The sequence below is a fragment of the Bombus pascuorum genome, chromosome 5 (genome assembly GCF_905332965.1).
Source record: "Bombus pascuorum chromosome 5, iyBomPasc1.1, whole genome shotgun sequence".
Taxonomy (NCBI): Eukaryota; Metazoa; Arthropoda; class Insecta; order Hymenoptera; family Apidae; genus Bombus; species Bombus pascuorum.
The window spans coordinates 15,218,846-15,240,796 of NC_083492.1; the positions used below are offsets into that span (position 1 = coordinate 15,218,846).

Below are 21,951 nucleotides of genomic sequence, written 5' to 3' on the forward strand. Positions count from 1 at the left end.
TTTATAAACAACCTTAAACTCGGTACAAACTTATCAAACGATCCAAAGATAAGTAGACCCTTCGGTCAAGTATATTCTTAAGTATACAATTCCACGAGATTTTTATTGAGAAATGTATTGAAAAGAATTGCATAATTCAGCGTGAAGCCGGACATTCAAGCGAAATCGTGGGAGGCACGAAAGAGTCAATCGCACACGGAAATGAATACCTTAATTGTATACTCGATGTGGGCGATCTGACTTGCCAGTAAGCCGTGACATTACCGATCAGTTTACTTCTCTTTCTCTCTTCAAGAGCATTATTTCCCGGTGTCGAGATTTTCGCTATCTTCCTATCTTTTCCGACGAGTTCACACGAGTCATGGCTACGTAACAAGAAGGGGGATGACGTTACATAATAGAGGATGATTGCCGTTTGACAAGCATTCATTTTCTCCTTAATTCTCCTCCACAAACGATAGGGTTTGCTCGTTTCCTCATTTCTTCGTATTAACGATCAACACTGAGCTTTGCATTATAAACAAATTTCCTTTTGAATAAATTATTCATAGAGTATACTCTAATACAGATATTGTCTTCTTACTCTAACATATTTTCATTAGTCCTATCTTGTATTAAAAAAAATTATTTATAACCTTTTTACAAAATCCAAAATGAAAAATATGATTTTTTGTATCTGAAGAACTTAACAACGAATCTCTTAACAAACTTCTCTGATATTTTACATACAGTTTATGCTCCCGACAATTGATCAGAAGAATGCATCAAGAAGAATTTATTCAGATTCCTTTTAAATCGTCCAGGATCACTCGGACGAGCAATAGAGAATCAGGATCGAATCCCAAGGTCTGAGTCCTATTATGAACTTATTAGGATGTCTAGGTAACCACCCCATATGTTGTCCCAGAACCCGTACAGGCTCCCATATAGAATTACCAGAGAGCATCGTCTCCCTCTTCACTGTCGAATTCTCAGTCTGTCAGTGCGCCGGATAATCATTTTACTTTAATAGACTCTGATCGGTCATTGAACAGCAGAGGCGCTCTGTTTGCGTGTGGGGCGCGTGCCAAGCAACAATCGAAAGGAAGCTCCCCCGAGAGTAGTTTCCCGTGACTTCGCGAAAATCCTCGGTCCATTCGCCGCGTTTTTCATCCTCGATGATGTACGAGTCGCCTCTCTAAACATTCGATTCTCCGTGACTATGGTCTCATACAAAGTGACCGCTTTCGCGCGATAGAGAATTCGAGATGGTTGACGCGTGGGTGAAACGCGTCGCTTCCGGATCGATCTTGACCGATGTCAAGAGGATTTCAAGCGTTTCGCAGAATCTTTGTGATGCCTTTTGTGGAATACAGACACGCGTGCGGATAGCAGAAAGAAGAATCGCTGATCCATCATAGGAAAGCTTGTTAGGGGCTATTGTCGTCAATGCGGAAGCTATGCTCCATTTTTTCCGAAGTTCCTGTATCTTCCTCTTCTTTTTGCGGTGAATATTTAAATTCCATGGAAAATCTTATTAAATTAGAAATTGTTATTAAATCAGAATAACCAAACTGTTCCTTCGTATTTGATACTAATTAAAATTTGCGATATTTTACATGTTTTAATCAAGGTAAAAAGTGTGTGCGAACTCAAAGATCTCAGAAATTTTCAAAGATGTTAAGAAGTTGTACGAATTTCCTGATTGATTGTCAGTAAATTGGCAATTTTAAAGCGTAAAGCGATTTTAAAGTTCATTATATTTGAAAAAATAATGCACTAGTGATTGGTGGAGAATAATTTGGCCATTTAAAAAGAATTTGCTATTTACGAAAATTTTTCAGGAGTGGAATCTTATAACGTGAATTAAGAAGTCATTTCCGTAGCAATTGTCAACGGTCATATACGCATCAAAAGGATCCCTTGTGCCGAAAGGATTACAGGGTTGATTATTGACACAAAGGGTAAGTCTGGTCTTGAGCTGGGCCCCTTTCCACGTCTGGTGACACCCTATATGTTTGAACACATTTGTTGATAACCCCTTCACAATATCTGGCGTATTGAGTTACAGGGATTTATGGAGTACAAATAAAAGATGCGACGAAACATTTAGGACGCGACATTGATTCCCATACCGCAAGATCTCATTGGAAACCTTTATTCGCTTTAATTCGAGGAAAATTTCAGGAAATCATCATTTCACATTAAGATAAAGCGCTATTTCTAAACGCTAGCATTTCTAAACGATGGTCGATGACTAATTAAAATTCGTATTTGCATGTGTTTAGATTGATCCAGTCTCCAGCGTCCGAGGGTCAACGTACGTCGAAAATAAACGAATTTATTAGTGCAGAGGGTCAGTTTTTAAAAATTGCAAAATTTATATCGTGCACGCGTGCCAACCATCGAAGTCAGAGGATCTTCACGACGGGATGTCGAGCGGTCTAAATGGCCAGCAAATTTAATTTATGCAGACGCCGGCGGATCATATCCTAAACGGCTACGAGCCCCTACTCGCTGCCGGTCAAAAAAGTGGTCGCGTGTGTTCGAACAAAACAACGGAAGCAACGAAACTTTAATGAGAGAGAATAAATGAACGAATGTCCTTTTGTCCTGCGATGACAATATTTCTGGCCGATGGTCCTGGATGATAAAGTTTCAAAAAAATATGAGTGTTGCGTACAGAGAAAGGGTTAATTAATTACATGATCCTTCGGTAAATTCTGTGGATATGTAATAACATATAATAATCTATATGTAATAAATAATAATCGAAATTGTACTTCCGTCGTAAATTTCTTCCGATAAATTCAATTTTTAATTGTCGAGTTGATAGAAAAGATATCAAACTCTTTCTCGAGTCCAAAGAGTTAAGGAATCTCTAAAGTCTCTTAAAACAATCTTAACAAGTATACAACGTCCTACGTAAACCGTTAAATTGAGACAAATTCATGCTAACCCAAACTCTACCGTGTATAGAAAACGATTAAGTGGAAACCTCAAAAACTGTTATTTCCAAGAATTCAACAGGAGAATACAAATTCTTTCTACATGGTCGAATCCCCGACGATTGGACACTTCCTCCATAGAAACTAATAAGCCAACAAGAAATCGTTCGATCACGTTGTCCGTAAGGTGACGTCCAGAAACGTCCCGATCTACAGGCAGGACAAACGAGCCGAAAACGGGGATAAAAGGCACAACATATAAAAAGTATGGTGGATAGATGAAAAAGAGAAAAAAAAAGGATTCAGCTGAAAATGTCGATCTCGGACCGCGATAAGTCATAAATGGACGTATAGGTGCAACAACTTGTACACGCCTATCTGGTGAATTCGCAGCTGAGAGCATACGGGTGCCCTAATGGGACGCCACGAAATTCATCGAAAAAATTTATAATAGTGACACGCGGAGGAGAGAAGCAAAGTCAGGTAAGAAGAGTATAAATGCTCCCGTATCGTGGAAAGATTCCACACAGCGATAGAAAGAACATATTTTTCCCCTCTCTTTTTTCGTCCATCTACTGCGGCCAAGCCAATTTAAATCAATTTAGGTGCCACCCCCCGCTTAAACGAGCTTCAATTGGCGCACAATGAAAGTTTCGGGGGTCCTTCGAGGAGGGAGGCACCCAAAGAAAGACGTGAACCACTTAAATCTTCGTGGATGGAGCAAGGATGTGTTTGGTCTTAAGGGACACTCGAATCGAAAGCTAGGATATAATCAGGAGTTTAATACACTCTGAATTGTCCCTATGTTTTCTTATCAATTTATCGCATGTATGATTAATCTTATACTATAATATTATGGTGAAATACTGCGTGGTCTAATCATATTGCTTTATTTATTTCTAGAGGCAAGCATTCACTGACGAATAAATGTGTTTCGCATAAATGTGTTTCAAAATCTTAAAAGACACTGTGTGAGATGAATGGATTTCAGAAGTTCATGGATTGATAGGGAATTTAAAGATTATACGTAGTGTGGAAAAATATATAAAATATTGAAAACATAGTAAGTGAATGAAACGTATTTTCGTTCAGATTCTGTTTGTTATATATGCTTTATGTAAATTATTATAAAATTTCTTTCGCAATTTCGCTTTTCTTTGCGTCTGAGATTCAAATCAGTATCACACGCATATTCTAAAAATACATGTCATACTTAATGAACGTGTTAAGATTTGTGATAGGTGAAACATAAAGAATACAAATATTCTCGAGTTAGGGGTGTGATGGGGATGAGAAGGAAAAATTGAAGCATTTAATTCGACAGACATAGTAGATGGGTGGAAACCCCACGAAAATGATTCGACACGTGATCAGGCAGACGATATTAATCAACTACCATCGATTGTTCCCCCCGTTTTCCTACCTCGTTACAAAGTTGCCTGGACGCTCTTGATGGGATGCGAGAGTCGAGTTGCTGTCGATAACAGATAAGATGCCGACTGGCAGTTTAATGAATGTGAGAGAATCAGAAAGAGCAACGCAGGTACAAACCGTGTGAACCGAAGAAAACTATCCGATTTTATTACGTAATTACGCGATTAAGCCAAACTATCTCTACTGAAAATATCTTTGATAACATAAATGAAGATCCTCATTCAGCGATTAATGTGAGAATCGCCAATGCATTCTTTTTATATTACGTTCTGAGCCGTCTTAACTCATTATTGGTGAAATTTTACAACCATAATCCATTAAATACTTTTGAACCCCACTCTCTATACAGTAATGAGTATGACCTGTGTAAGTGTCCTGTTCAAATACCTGGGCTGTGTAAGGGTACTTATGCGTGAAATTTCGTTGTATTCCAACAATATAATTTTTCTCTAACTGCCTATTTGATTCTTTTTTCACCTCCAACCTCGAAACGATGGGCTATTGCACTCCACGCAGAAAATCCCATCGTCATAAGTTGCCTAGAAGCATATGTCACAACACCCCAGGGATATATCTCGAAGGGTGGTTTTTTTCTGCCAGCGAACCCTTCATTTAGAGGGCGTGTTTTCTGGGGTAAATTCGGTTAAACGCGAAGCACAATGGCTTCCACTCGCAAGAAAACAACCTGATCGATATGATCGTCAAAGGATTGACAAATGATTAATAAATTAATATTAAATAAAAATATCTAATTTTAAAGAAGCGATGTTACTTTCAAAATGAATAAAGATTGATAAAAGAATTTTCAAGAATTAGCATACAAAGCATACGACAAAGATTCCAGTAGAATACAATACTCAAATGCGATGCAGTTTTTTTTTTAAAGGTTGCGGTTAATGATCGTATTTCGGGAAACATCGGTGGATTATTCGAGATGTTACGATACGGGAACAAAGCGAATCTTTTGTACGTGTTTTCGTCCCTCGATAATCTGTAAGGATGACGCGACTCGCGCTGAGTGAATTACAAAGTTCACATCAGATCGAATCTCCGTTCCAGAAGGCAGAACCGCTTTGAAAAACCGGAAGCAGCCGGCACGAGCCTAGAGATGCGAGTGGGTTACCAATGTTCCAACACGCTCTTGCCTCATCTGCCTTCTATCCAGGTAAAGGTTTTCCCGATACGAAAGCTGTGTTACTGTAAATAAATATCGTATTTGCCGTTTTCATCCCGCGAAATTAAAGAACAGTTTATTCGTTTGTTGGAATTCGTTGAAAATTCGTTAAAATGAATGCATATTATGGTAAAACTCCATATATTTAAACCTAGTCTTTTTCGAAGACAAATAGCTTATACAACCAATCGCAAAAGTCTTTCATTCATTTTATTTATTTATTCGTTACATTTATCTATTGACATGTCCGCATAAATCGAATTCGTATAATAAGAATTCACTGAAATACAATACAATTCAAGGAAGTATAATTCTTTAGTCGCGTAACAGTAATTCACGTTCGGATAATTGAATTCGGTCAGTGGACGATTCGCTTAATCAGACGCTAACTAAAATTTCTAATAAACGCAGTCCGAGTGATAACGCCTTCCTAATTCATAACAAGCTCTAAAAGCGTCTTGCCATATTCACGAACACAGAAAGTTAACTGCAGCATGAATGAACACCTAAGAGCACTTCCATCGTATTCGAGGCTGCGCACGTGGGTGACAGGTGATGGAATATTTAAGCATGATGAGCCACCACAAGCATGCTACTGTTAAAACCACGCGACGTGCATTCTATGCAAATGTCCCTGGCAGATGCACAGATAATACAGAAAATTTCTACTCGAATGGTACAATTCCGCGTCTTGTGAATATGGCTAGCGAAACAAATGAATTACTTCATACGTATACGTTGAAACGTATCCTGAAAACGATCGTTCTCGCAGATTAATCCCGTACGCGGTGTTTTATCAAGTACGGATATCAGGAACAGGGTGCAAAAAATATAATCGCGAGGCAAATGGGGGATCTGGCCATAAAAATCGCGACAAAACTCGCTCATCGGGAAGTCATAAAAATACGGAACACCTCGGCCGAGACAATAGGGAACGATGAAGGGAGAAAGACTCAGAAAAAATGGGAAAAAATCGGGGCGAGAATGGGGGTAGGCGTAATTTTTTCGCGATATTTCCACAATAATTGTCGCTTAACGCGCGGTATCGAAGTTCGCCAGTTTGGAAACGGAATGGCGACCAGCAAAGAGATAGTGTCACAGACAGAAGCGTACTTCCAACCGTGCCCTGCTACCTGTGTGCAAGTACCGAGCCTGTACCGACACGGGAACAAGTACAATAGGCCAGTGTCGAGGACAATAGCCGTGGCCAACAATCAAATCAGAGCGCTATCAGCCGACCACCCACCCCATTCGCGTTTATCCTTTGATCCGCTCGCTTGCTCGCTTACTCGCTCGCTCGTGTCCCGGCAAACACTCCTGATTGCACACCCTCTGTGTTTAAACAGACCCGAACTCTGTCTTCACTACCCCACCCCAACTATTCGTCCTTTTCTGCTGCAGTCTGTCTTTCTTCAACTGACTGTTTCTCTTTCAGTTTCTCTCTTTTTGCGATTCTTCCTTTTATCTCCCTTGATACGAATTCTTTTCCACTGGTTCATAAGCAACTGCCATTTCTCAACTGCGATAATTCTGAAGAAATTGTTGTTTTGCGAATCGTGATATATACTACGTTTTATCGAATTTCTTCGAGACACGTTCAGAAATATAATATCTGCGTTAGTAGCATTACATACTTGAAATTAGAATCAGAAGTAAGATAAGAGAATCGACGAAAAGTATAGGTCAGCCAATGTGTTAAACGTAATCGGTTATGAGATGTTACTTTTCATGTTTTTCCTTTTACAGCAGTCTATCTACAGTTGTATGTTTTTATGTTCGATCTGTTTCTGTTCGACCCTTTGACACCGTCGACCCCTCTCTATAGCGGTATTTAAAGTTCTTCTGAAGAAGGGAAGGGGTGAGAGAGTCATCAGCCGGTACAACGAAGTCTCTACCCTTTGACCGACTGTTTCTTTGCCTTCTTTCGGAACTTTATTTCTCAGAAGCGTATTGATTCGACCGAGGAAGTTACCGTAGATGGAAGCGTCTCCATGTCTAATTAAAGACCGTGTTAGGTACACCTGTGAACACGTGGTAGGAAGTGAAGTTATCGCGTACACACGTGCCGACGAATCGCACGTGCGGTTACGCTGCTGATACGCGTCGTTACACAGAGGCGACAAGAATGTTCTTTGAATTAAAGAATGGACACTTTTGTAGATACTATCAATATTAACGGACTAATAGTCGGACTAATAGTAACTGAAACCAGTTCATGTTCATATTATTTTGCTCCACGAAAAGAATCCCATGTCGAGTTAAAAATATAAAAAGAATTACGAGTCATATACTTCTTTATATTTTACAAAAAAATTCTAATACCCAGTCATAAATATCAACAAGTCCGTACATTGAAATTACTTTTTATTGCTTTAACGATCCACTGACAATTTCATCAGTTTATTAGAAGTTACAAATATCGAACCAATGATATAAAAAGTCACAATTTTCTTTCCAACGTTGAGTTGCAACGATACCTAATTGCAATTGGGTCGCGAAACGAGCTAAGAATTATTAAGCGATTCAACAGCGTCCTTCTGTACTTAAGTGGGAATCGCGGCAACTCTTCAATTCCGAGGACGCGCTCACCTCGGCAGATATGTTTGCGTCGTGGGTTCAGGTTCGATCGAAGCGTAACGGGCCGTTGTCTTGGATGCGGGTACCTGGGGTTGGAGGCAAAGGGATGGAGAAGGTAGGAAGTAGGAGGATTCTACGAGGGACACCCCCTTAAAGCGCCGCGGAACCAGCTGATTGCGAGCTCGTTGCGACCTATGATCCCGTGCAATCACATTGTAAGCCCAGTGTCTCATCTTCTCTAGCTTGATAATTCTAGTTGTCGCATTTTACTCACAGACACTTTGTCTACATTCGTTTGCAATTGGACTCCATTTACCTGAACATATTCAGAGAATAATACTTATATAATATATATATGTTATACTTATGTAATAGACAAGTTCACCGACGCTTGTCGTTATCTATTATTTCTCTAGAACTCTACGTTTAAAGAAGTGGATTCAATCAACAGGAATTTCTTTAATGGAATAGTAACTAAAATTTCGTTGCAGTAAATAATTACTGGATAAACGAAATTACAATAATGTCTGCAATTACGAAGATTATAAATCATATGTTCATATTATTTTGCTCCACGAAAGGAATCCTATGTCGAGTTAAAAATATAAAAAGAATTACGAGCCATATACCTCTTTATATTTTACAAAAGATTCTAATACCCAGCCATAAATATCAACAAGTCCGTACATTGAAATTACTTTATTGCTTTAACGATCCACTGACAATTTCATCAGTTTATCAAAAGTTATAAATATTGACTGTAACAATAATATTTGGATAAATGATAGAACAGACTACAGAATACAGAACAGAAAAGTATGTAAAACAATACATAACAGTATGTAAAAATGAGCTATCTTTAGACTGTCCCTATCGAAGATTAAAATATCAAATATTTTCAAATTTATTTCGCTATCATTATATCATTATCAAATACTTTTCTTCTCCTTTCGCGAGCCACTCGGAAGTCGATCCGATCAATTCCATTCTTTGAAAATTCCTTAATATTAATACTAAAATATATCAAAGAATTATTATAGATTTGATCAGTTTGTTTCCTCTGTGATTCGCGTGTCAGGCAACGAAAGCTGAGAAAAATCCCTTAAATGGAGCAGAAAATCGCAAGGGACTTCGTCGCAAGCGGCGCTCAGCAATTCGTTGCGATAAAATCCGGATGAAGCGGTCGACGACAAACGCGGTGGCAACCTCAAATAAAACGGCTATCAAACGATCTGTGGCCGCTTGTTCTATCGGAGTCGGATACCAGAAAAGCTTCACAGTCCGCGTCGCGTCGAAACCATCGAGTAAAACATCAATAGTGCGAAATCGAGGGGGCCCCAATTCCGAAGCACGAGCATTAAAGCCCATGTTAGGGGCGAGAGAGTGGTGGTTGCATAGTGATCGATCCTTCGGCAGGTAGAGAGGGGTTGCTGTCTATAAAGGTACCCTGGCGCATGGTTAAGCCAACAGAGCCGATTGGTCGAGAATGGCCACTCCTCTAGGCGTTTCCTGATGCCGACCAGAACTAACCACGACGTGCATACCATCCACCAGTGGCAACGTGCTGACTACAGCTAGTACGCACCCGAGTAGGGGCGCCTCAGTTCACGTAGTGACACCGTGTCGTACGCATCGACGCGTACAATCTCACGCGACCAACAAAAATCGCCTGCACCTACTCCAAACTCGTGTGTCATCCTTCGACTATTATTTATATATGATTTCTGCCGCTGGAAGAATTTGCGGCTAAGGGTTGCAATTGTTGAAGTATCAGTGAATCTGTTCCGGTGCTCTGTGTATTTCTCTGGATTTAGACGATGACGAAGGGACGAAGTTAGTTTCGAGTGATAAGTTATTGAGAAACCTTGGTTAAGAAAAGTGAAGTGTCCTACACAAACGAAGATTGAGGATTGTTGTGAATATAGAAGTTCAGCCACCAGTGTGACGCCATTTAGGGAGCAATTACGACTATGGTGGTACAGTAGGTATTTCAAGTTCTTTGTTTTTCTTTTAGTGTAAAGGGTAGTACTAAAGATAGTACTAGGTAAATGAAGGGACAAGTTATTGGCTTTTGATGCCAGGCTTTCGATAGTAATGATAGAGAAAAATAGGGATGATAGAGGGTTCGTGTTATCGATACTGTATTCCGAAGGATCTATCATTTTCATCGCTCAACAACAGCCTGATATTCCATATTCCTGAAGCATAGGAGGTCTCTAAAATGTTTTCCCGGTGCAAATCGAAAGAATCTAGCATCTAGCCGAAATTTAGGATTAGCGAAAGTCAGGCTAAGCTTGTGGCGATAATTCAAAAGCGCGGAGCAGGTGGCGACCATTTCAGCATCGATTTCTCTTCCTGGACGAGCAGTGAGATTTCCCTAGTATCTAATCAATGGGCGTTCTGCGGGTTTCTCATTGGTGTGTGGGCGTTATCACGAGTTCCGATTGGCCGATGGGTATATATATCTAGACTTCTCTGGCACATTACATGCGCACTTCGTAACGCCGTAAACCGAGTCCTGAAATCATGCAAACCTAATAACGGTTGCCATTTGCCAATAGCTATTTTGCAGTTTCATAAATATGCCGTTTTATTTGCAACTTTCAATTTTTCACCATTCTGCGAACTTATCCTTTCGACGTTTCTATCGCCTAAAATAATATTCAATCGGAAGATACGCTGCAATATTTTCTACTATAACATTTAACATCTAACAGTTACGTTAAGCTAAGCACGTTCTTCGTACGAAATTATTTAAGTAAGACGATTACGCGATCAAATATAAAATTATTCAATCTTTGAAAGGGATGATCGAATATTCGGACGTGTATCTTCTATTTGTGAAAGCCCGATTACAGATGCAGCTGTGGCTCGCTATTGATCACGGCCCAACACCTCGAAGACAGATTAAACGAATGTCCGCGAGTAAAACGATCTGCCTTTATCTCGAATCTGAAGAACGTCCTCTCCCTGTCCGCCGCGGTGAAGAACTCTTTGAACCCACTCCCTGTCTCCACTCTCTTCTCTCATCCACGCTCAGCCAGCATCCTTTTATACGGTGGCGACCGAATGGAAGCTGACAGTTTACCAGGTATTAATTATGCTCGCCTGTCCAGGGTAACACTCTCTCTCGGCACCCCTTTCCACTTAACTCGAATTTTAAATCTAAATCACTTTTTGGCTATTTTCCGCTCGGTAGCTCGATAAGAAGCTTAATTTCGATGGTAAAACTTAGAAACTAGCTTTAAAAATTCAACTTTAAAATTTATAGTCTTTTGTAAACAAACATTTTCAAAACAAAGAGCGTCAATATAATGTAGTACGAGCAAGAAACGTGAGTTAGTAGCTCAACAAAGATTACACACACGTAGGTCGTGCCTTTCGATTTTACTATATCGGAAGTATTATAGAAAGGCAAACTACGCTGTCATAATGACGAATACAAATTGCTCGGTGATTCGTGACAACTGCATCATCGTGATTTATTTTTTGTTCCATTTTTCTTTTTCTTTTTTCACTTATATTTCTTTCGCGGACAACCGCGAAGCGTCTGTCACGACGACGGGGCGCGAGAAATCGGGAAGAATGAAATAGCGGCTGGAGGGGGGGGGGAGGGCGAAGAAAAGGAAGGTGGCTCGATAAAACTCGATGAACCTCAATGAAACGCGATAGAACCAAACAAAACCGGTCCAGCTGGATTTTTGTAAGTCAGGTTTTTTGCCGATTCCCCCGTGCTCTCTTCCAGAGTAAATCGAGAGGAAGAAGATACGAAATAAAAGGAGGAAAAGGTAGAGACGAAACGACGCGAGGGAATTCGAGCGTTTAGATGCTCCTAAAGAGAAACGCGTGGGGGGCTGGTATTGTGCTCCTGAAAAACTATTCCATGCCAATTACCTGACGCGTGATTAATCTTCCTTTATTTATCAATCAGTTTGCCGCCGCTTCGAATTCGGTATCCTTTTGAGAATCTTATAAAGCCTTTGTTTCACGCCTTAACCGCGCTACGATGAGTCAATTAGGATAAATGAAAAGTGCAGAAGAAAAGTAATAGTGTAATCAGAAACGAGATGCTACACATTTTGAAAAATTTACACTCCGCTTGAGCTTCGTAAGAAAACATTTTTTCAGATAGATACGATTAGTAGAAATCCTTGCGCGATTGTTTCTATCGAAAAGAATTAAAATTTCAATATATAGGTACCATCCTTTAAAGGAGAGCACTGAAGGTGTACCATTATTTATCTCGTTATTGGAAAAAATACGCTTGTGCCACTTCTCCATTGAGATCCTCAATTTCATCTACATTTGAACTTCATTCGCTGATTCTCTATTTACTCGAACTGAAACGTAGGCAAATTCTGACATAGAAGATGTAAAGAAAGGAAATTTATGAGCATACGAATTTCAAGCGTGCGGTGCAGGAGTTAAACTTTTCCCGTTAGTAACGGAATACGCGCGTGGTATGTACTTCTCTACTATGTAATAATCTGAGTAAATATTCTACGCTCTACCTACGCGATGTCTTCGCAAATGTAACTGCGCGAACTGAAGGAAAGATCGAAGCTTCTTAGGTCGTTGCCTATCGTATCGTCTATTTTCAAACTTACAAGCAATCAGAGTTCAAAGTCCTCATAAGCTATACACATAGCGCAACGATTCATTCGAATGAATATATCTATAACATATCTAATGCACATTTGATATCTTGAAATAAATGCATACCTAACGTCAGTAAACTTTTTTAAGAAATTCGCACTCTATAATCTATCCACTTTTCTCGTAAACCACCCTACGCGTCTCGTAAACCTAAAACCACAATGAAGAAAGAAACTTCACAGTTCGCTACACGGGTTTGCGGCAAGGCCGGAATCGAAGTTGGCGAAGAAGCCGCGAGAGAATTAACTCGTTTAGACGTAATCTCGGGGGACGATCCCCAGCGAGGCGCGAGACTAGTCTCGCGGTCCATCGAGGGGAAGAGAAATCTCGGCTTTCGTCGCGGCGAGACTCGCGTGATATTTTAGTGGACTCGCGGTATCAGTCTTAATATCTGAAATTCTGAAGGCGCCCATACCGACCGGAACGAGGATATAGTCTCTTCTCTTTCTCTTCTTTCTTTCTTTTTTCTTTTCTTTTATTTTCTTGTCTCCTGTGGGAGAAAGAAAGAAAGGGTGAGGAGAGAAGGACCCGCGGCGGCCGCGAGTGTGTGCATCGCTGACACCAGCTCGAGGCCTCTTCGAACCGCGGGACAATCTCCTCGCAGCATCGTCCGCCGATGTATCATCTTACGCCGGTGCTAAAGGCGATGACTTTATCACCGATCCGGGCAATCATTCACCTAAGCCGGCTCACTCTTCGTTTCTCCCTCGAGCGTTCTCCTTCTCCTCTGCCTCTTGTCTCGTGTCCCTTCTCGCTTTTCTCACAGGACACGAGGCGCGTCCACGTAACGTACTGGCGAACGCTTTGCGTGCCGGGCCTGCCTTCCTCGACTTCTCTTTGCCCAAGCATGGATAACGGATCGGCCGGTCAGGCGAAATGCTCGCGTGAAATTATCGCCTCGAATTCGCGCCCGTTCGAATCCGACGGTGCAACGAGGTAGCTGTTTGCTCCGCGAATTAAACTCTCCATTGCCGTACAGATTCTTCGCTGTTGCCTTCGATCTTTCTTGTTTTGGCGAGGAGGATCTCGCGATCGGTCGCGGTTTTACGCTTCGATGTTGTGGTCTGCCTGGTGCCTCCGTGACCACTACGGGGTGGTTTTTGTCAGGACAAAGCAGCATTATTTGGCGAACATATCGAGGATAGAGAGACTTTGTTGCTAGCGATGCAGTGGAATTATTATGTCTGTGGTAGACCTTTGATTCGAGAAGACGATATTGGTTCTTTTACGCCAATAGTGCGGACGTGCGAGTCGGTACATTGCAGAAATTGAACGTAAAGCAAGTACATGATTGTAGAAGTATCGTGTCAAGATTTTAGTATAGCCACTATACAGCGGATCTTTATGAATTATTGAAGAATTTAAACGTGTAAAAATATCCAGAATGTATATAATATGCGAAACACATACAAATTACGTCATAGATAACCTAATGCTTCGAACAATTAGAGAATCGCTTCCATGTTGCTTTTTTAAATTTCAATTTTTATTTTTCTAAAGCTTTCTAATGGTAAATACTACGAAATTGTCGACGAGATGATTTTACAGCAGAATGATTACTAAAATCGATCAGAGAATATGTGCATCCTAACGACGCGTTTGCTGCGTCTAAAATTGAAATTTGATCGAAATCCATCGTAGAGCTTTCACGATGTTTTGAAGCGTAGACCCACGTGAGGCGCGAGCAAACTTCGTCGAGAGTAGGTGTTCGAAGATCGTAAACGTCCGCGTACGAACTCGACTCGATAAAACCCACGGAAACTGTATGCACGCAGCTAACGCGTAACCTGTACGCTGTACAAATATCGTAGGAGGCGTGCGAGGACCTTCTCGAGTGGCCCCTTGAACTCGATCATACGAGATCGAGAGTCGAGGAATATAGATTTTCATTACTCCATATACCTTCGAGAACTCTATAATTCAGCGAGCTTTCCAGATTCCAATTGATAATTATAAGATTTACAATTACAAGCCGCGACATATACATATATGTGTAGTATGCATATAATGTCCATGTGAACGATTTAGATTTTTATAAGTATATCATTTGGCTGCAACATATAATTTCTATGAAAGGGTAAAGATTCTTCGTTGGATATTTTTCAGTATTCTTCGACCAAAGAGCTGAAATCGAGCGTGAAAATTTGATATTCGTATTGCCTTCATCGACTTATAACTTTCACAAGCTTGTAAATTTAACGAATTTTCCTAACTTTCGCTGAACTGGCTCTTAGTCAATGTGAGAGACACGTTGAAGTCACATCTCAATAAAGCGAGGCGCACCGGCTTGTTCACAGTTCCGTTTGTAACTTTAGATAGCAGGTTATCCTGGTAGAACGTAGGCGAGCAAAGCGTCTTCTATGGTTGTCTTCATGGTCAATGACACCTGACCGCCGATATTTATAACATTGTTGTACGAGCGACGCCTATTTCGCGTCAAATCGAAACCTTCTGCTTTCCCTCGAAACGCGCGATAATTTACGCTCGAGCATCCCCGAACCAACCTGCGCGGATATACCGCGCGATAAACCGATCGGGTCCAATAAGCGTTACCTGCGACATTCTTCGTCTTTGAAAAGGCACAAGTACGAAAACGAAGGGACACGAACGAATACTGAAAAGAAATTCCTGAATTGCCTCGTAAATTGAATAAAAATCATCCAAAACACGTGTAAAGTATTTAATTGGTATCGTTCAATCGTAGAAAAGCAAATCTGCTCAAATTACGTGATTTCTGATTTCATAAATATTGTGAATATTATAAGTAATACAAGTTTCCAGACACTCTGCAAATGTTAGAAATCGCTCGAGCGTAGAGAAACGTTTAAAGTATCCTTCGTAAAGAATTGATACTTTATATAACTAACTCGAAGCCAGAAAAGAGAACACGAGGAACATAAGCTTATCGCGTGACCTATCGTGACAAGTGACGGCTTGCAGATCGTTTTCGTGCAGCTTAATGTCGACGCAGATCATAACCGTGCACTTTAATGTCAACGAGAGAAAGGCAGAAGCTGTTGTTGCGTGACGTGACACCAGCTAATACTTATGCGAGAATTCATGCAGAAACGTTGATCGCTTTCTTCGCTAGTTAGGTTTCTACGTTAACGATTACCGACAACGTTCCGATAGCTCTTTAATTTCGTAACAGTACGTCATATCGCGAATCTAGAGAAACAATGATTATTCGCTGGGAAAAGTATAAAAAATGTGAAACACTATCAATTTACAAAAGATCCTTAACCTGTCTCCTATTCGACGTAATTCACCTTTCAATTTCATTCATCATCGATCGTGATTATTCGACACAACTAATCGCTAAACATCTTAGCTCCCAGCGATTTATCGCAATTTATATAATTTTCAAAAATATGAACAAAGTATGTAAAAAGGACAGACACGATCGTGAACGTCTGTTTAACCGAGATTCATTGATCATAAAGATGAGAGGGTTGAAGAAAATGGCTAGTTAAAGGAACGAAGAATTCGTACGTATTCAATGCGACGAGGATCGATCTTTTTCTTCGCGATCGAGAATCGCTCGCGACGAATATAAGGATTCCGGAAAGCCAGTGAACGTGCTCCTTGTCAGGCCACCCACGGGCTCCCATAAGTATGGCGCGAGCTACGGCCAGCTACGTGCCATAAATCGGGATTTTATCTCGAAGCTGCCGGTCTCTTGCTACGCCGGCGATTGCGTAATCCTAAATTGGACCTCGAATTCGATGCAACGAAATTCGGGTTCCAAAGGACCTCAAGGTCGACCTCGTTTCTACGAAGGAAGATCATTTTCTTGTGCTCGAAACATCGATTCTTTCACTAGTACTATGCCAGTATCATAACTACGATAATCTATACTAATCTATACAATATAGAATTGCATTTTTTGCGTAGGAGTCGCGTTGGATCGCCGACGATGTCAGCGACTGTTGCCGGTAACCAGCAGCAACAACATCCTCATCAAGAGTGGGACATCAATGACTCAAATGTACCAAAGGTAATTATTTTGTATTTTTAATCATCAAAACTCTTTATCCTGTTATGGATATTTAAACGTTTTACCGCGTGCCATACATTATTCATTCGGGTAATTCCCATGCAGTATCTCGGGAATGTCCAAAGACTTGGGAATTTCGATGATCATATCTCTCAAGTTTCCCAATTTCGTAAGAAAAACCGCCACTAAACGTTAGATGATATATTTAGTATGCAATACGATATGGCATACAGTAGGACTCAGTCTTCCCGAGAATCGATGCAAAACAAATGAATAATTAAAACTAGAAGAATTTCAAATTATGGAACGAACGAATTATACGTATACGTATATTTATATTAGATTGTTCGAAAAGTTTCTTTCGTTTTATAAGGAAATAATAGACGCACAATGATTTTGTTTTATATTAATTTATTGAATTATGCACGAACGTAATAATAGAAATATAACGAAATGTATCATACCTAATTCAATAAAATAATATAAAACAGAGATTGTTGTTCTATTATCACTTTATGAAACGAAAGAACCTAATATCTTTAGCCCGTTGAAATAATATTTCCATATGTTTCGAATTAATTGTAGGTAGTAGAATACGATTCCTGGTGCGAATGGGCTGATGGACACGTAAGAAGGGTCTACGGACCTGAATGTGAAGAAGCGAGAAGACACGCATCTGGGTGGGCAATGAGGAATACCAACAATCACAACGTGAGCATCTTAAAAAAATCCTGTCTCGGTGTTCTGATCTGCTCGCAAGAATGCATACTACCTGGTGGTGGAAGGGTTCACCTTCGACCGGCGATTTGTGACAAAGTAAGGAAATCGAAATCATTGGAAGGCAATCTTTGGAAGAGACATATTCTTCTTCTAATGATTCCCGATATATATTTCTTTCTCTTTTATTAATCGCTTAACCTGCCTAATTACTAAACCTTTAAGGAATAATTAAAAATTATTTAATATATATTAATTAACTAAATACTAATATTAATTAATAAAATATTCAGTATGAAATTCAAGATAATTTGTACTCCTCCTTTCTATATATTTTAGGATACACAATTACATCGTGGAAATCATTCAGAATACGTATTACGAAACCCTTAAAAGACCGAAACATCCGGCCAACAGATTTAATATAATTTACATTAAAGAAACAAAGTACTTAATATTATCAAGTTTTGCTTAATTGATATTCATACAATATTTGAGAATAAATGACTAGAATAGCAAAGATCAGTGAGAATATTTACATATTATAAAATCCTGAAGTAACCAAAATATTCAATATCTTTGACCAATTTTAAACTAAATTAGATTCATTTGATATTATCCAATATGCGAACAGAAAAATAACATTTTAGGCGAGAAAAAAGCAACAAGGGAAGCCATGCCCGAACAGACAATGCACGGGTCGGTTGGAGATACTTTCGTGCCGTGGCCATTGCGGTTATCCAGTGACGCATTTCTGGCGGCATACCGAGCACGCGATATTTTTTCAAGCCAAAGGACAACACGACCATCCGCGACCGGAAGCTAAATCTACGTCCGAAGCGAGGCGAAGCGTAGGTGCTGGCAGAAGGGTGCGCGGATTGGCGGTTCTTCTGGCAAACGAGGCTGCTTTAGGATCTAAGGTATGTTTACGAATAATTTATTTACCGATTTTATTTACGAATATTACTTTATCGAAAGAAATTACGACTCGCAAATACCATTTTATTATGAATACATTTTATTTATCAAAATTTCTTGATATTTCAAATACCGAGGCTAATCGTGACATTTAAATGAAATATTAAGTGGTACAAGTAAATAGTAGAATCATTATATGTTTGAAGAAGTATAATGCTGCAATTCATGGAAACGATACTTGTCATTCCAAAAAACTTGAATTGCAAATTTGATTCGGGTCAGGGAAAACCTTTCCTTCGAATGCACATCGACCATTGCGCAAATTTTATCGGAACAATTCACGTTGTGCAATGTACGACATAATAATAGAAAATATTCTGTGAGAATTTCTAGTAATCGAAACTTGGAACACTTCTCGATGTTTCTAACGGATATGTAGGAAATATATAAAAGCGGTATAATGTTTCTTAAGAGTATCTGTAATCCACGTCTTAATCTTTCCCAGTCGTAATTTCTCTAATTTCCGGGACCATTGGTCTTTCAATTACAATACCGAATAATACCCAGACTTTGACCGGAAGGAGTTAATATTTCACAATATTCCGATCTCTATCGTATTCAAATCGACGCCATTTTTATCAACGAACGACAATCTGTACGTTAGTATACACATATACGTACATATATATATCATTGCACTAATGCAATACGTTAAAATCAAAGTTTTCCACGATTCCTCGCTGAATTTCATATTTTCACATAAATAAGTAACACTTCTCTCAAATATCGTGACCCTAGTAAACTCTACTCGGAACGTGGAATATAGATACCAATATATATCGATAAAGATACGTTCGGAATATTCGAACGCTCAAACGAAGGAATGGTTAGCTATATATAACAGACTTACCGAGACAGATAGCTGGGACAAATTACAGATTAGAATAATGTAAAGACAGACTGATCCTCTCCTTATTTGACTTCTTTGATGCGAATAACGTATAAATTCTTGTGCTTTTTCAGTTAATGTCACTACGGGGTACGAAAAGACCACACTCGGAAATAATCGAAACGCCGAGGACCACACAACCACCACCACTGATACCGGATAAAGGTTAACAACCGTATTATTTCAAAATACTGTTATCACACTCGTTTCGCGTTACGTGAAACACTTCGTTAATGGATTTGCGTAACTGTTTTGAGGATATCCGATCAAAAAATTCACCTTTGAAACCAATTTCGTGAAACAGCGTGGAACGTTTGCCGCAATCGCTTTCGCGCCAATAGTAGCTGCTTCTTCCGCTAGGCGGCGCCACGTCCCATAATATTGCGCTCGTAAATTTAAATTGCAAATTCGGAGGCTATTTTTTAAACATCAGGATACGCTTGTTCTTTTTATAACAAGAGAAACATTTTGGATACTTTTCATTTATGAGCAGATATAATTATAATATCAATATTACTGTCCGAGGAGAGAAAGATTCATAAGACGAGCATTCTATGTATAAATATGATATTTATATATTTGTGAAACCAGAATTAATTATTTTTCCACCGTTTTTCTTTTTCTTAGTGAGTACAATGTATCTCTTTCTAGAAAAGCATTGTTTTTCGATACGATTTCAAATATGTTGTACTTAACAAATAAGAATTAAAAAGTTTTGGATAATTTTATAGTTATAAGTCGCAGCGTAAATTTACCATAGACCTATAAACCCTTTTTTTTTATTTTTAACATCTACATTTTTATTCCTGCGAAATAATAATATTCTCTTCTCCTTCAGGATATTCCTGTTCCTGTCCTCCATTTGAATGCATATGTGGTCTACAGACCAACGCCTCGGCTTATCAACAGCCTCATCATCATCAGACAACTATGTATCCTCAACAAACAGCCTCGAACGACACCCCCTACTGGCTCCAAGACACCGTGCCAGCCCAAGAGAACGCTCTAGGGTACAATCTTCCCAATCAGATACCCCAAGAAGCCACCTACCCCGACTTTCCTCCGTTTACCGGAGAACTGCTCCAACCGGAAGAGATCTTCCATCTGGATCAGCCCCTAAGACCGGAGTTCAACATGAATTCTCATGAAATTGCTCGGTCGCCTCCCACTTTACTAGATCTTGGAAGTGGCACTATTAAATACGAGTTGAAACAGCATCAGGATCAACCTTATTGGAATCAGTTTCTCAGCGAAGATTCCAGCAGTAGTCATTTGAGCATGCCTCAAGACGACAGACTTCAATTTGCTGGTTTTGAGACAGATAAAGACTCCAATGGTTTCTGCGCCAAGAGACCCGTAAACCATTTCATCTCTAATAAGGAAGTGAATCAGTTAAATAATCCACCAAACTTCCAAGATTATCAACGACAACATAATCACAAGAATTTCGTGGATGGAACGGTGAAGAACGATCAAGAGAGCAATTATTGGACTCAAAACCAACAGGAAAGCCGTCTCGACTTTCCTGGCTTCAATCCTCAGAAAGAAGAGGATTTGTTACCTTCTAGAAGAAACCTGAATTGTTTCCCCAAAGAAAATTGTCAACCAGGACTAATGGACAGGGGAAATTATAACGTTTACCCAAAAAAGGAAAATGGGATGGTTGATCCTGTTCGTCCTGATCACAGCCCCATGCAAAATAAGGATTATTCTTACGATGGTTATAATCATATGTTCGAGCAATCAGATGCAAAAAATCTATTAACAAATCAAAATATTAATCGAATAAATCAAAACGCGAATAGAATGATCCTCGATGAAAGACCGCAGAATAATTACGGTCGTGAGACGAATCCAGATTCGACTGAAAGATTGTTTCCGGATTCCAATAGTATTGAGGCAGCTATGCCAACGCAAAACAGTCCAGAACCGTTTTTTTATGCCAGTAATGATCGTTGCCATTACACTTGCGAAATAGTTGACACGCGGCTACCTCAAATGACTATGATTCCCACAGTTACGCAATCGAGTATAAATAACTATGGTGATGTTAGTGAATTGGATTTACCTCCCTTCGTCGATTACACGCTCGTAGGAATGTTGTGCCCTACGGAGGAAGACACGTCGAACTTACTACCTGGCTGCCCCCAGAACTCACAGAGCTACGTTCCCCATCATTAGATTCTTCCGACCACCATCTTCATTTGTATTATAAATACGAAGTATATGATAGTTGCCGCTTGAAGATGCGAGTGTCGTGCAGTTTTGTTTTCTATACCTCGTCGAGTTCTTCATCCTGTCGATATTATAAAGTTGATTTCGCGATTCTGAGAGATCAGACTCGACAAAAACATTGTAACTCTAATGAGACAAAGATCTTACGTTGAACTACAATTTCGAATTGTTATTTAACTGAAGAAAATAAAGAAATTTTTGTTAACAGCAGACTCTTGGTTTAGAAAAGGACACACCTTGTCGTCTCCTTTTCGATTCATCTTCCCACGTAAAGTTGTCCCATTCCCCATTCTACCGTGTCTGTTGAGACATCATGTATAATTACTAACTCTACTCTAATTACTAATTCTACTGTCGTTTTAAATGA

At 39.7% G+C, this 21,951-nt stretch overlaps 1 protein-coding gene across 1 annotated transcript; it reads left to right on the forward strand.

Moving 5' to 3' along the window:
* The first annotated feature begins 8,893 nt into the window (after positions 1-8,893).
* LOC132907127 (uncharacterized) lies at positions 8,894-21,913 on the forward strand. The gene is made up of 6 exons (XM_060959898.1): positions 8,894-8,928; positions 16,663-16,765; positions 17,351-17,581; positions 18,133-18,402; positions 19,424-19,514; positions 20,188-21,913. The coding sequence occupies exons 1-6, from the start codon at positions 8,894-8,896 to the stop codon at positions 21,528-21,530; spliced, it is 2,073 nt and encodes a 690-aa protein (XP_060815881.1). The 3' UTR covers positions 21,531-21,913.
* Positions 21,914-21,951: the final 38 nt, after the last annotated feature.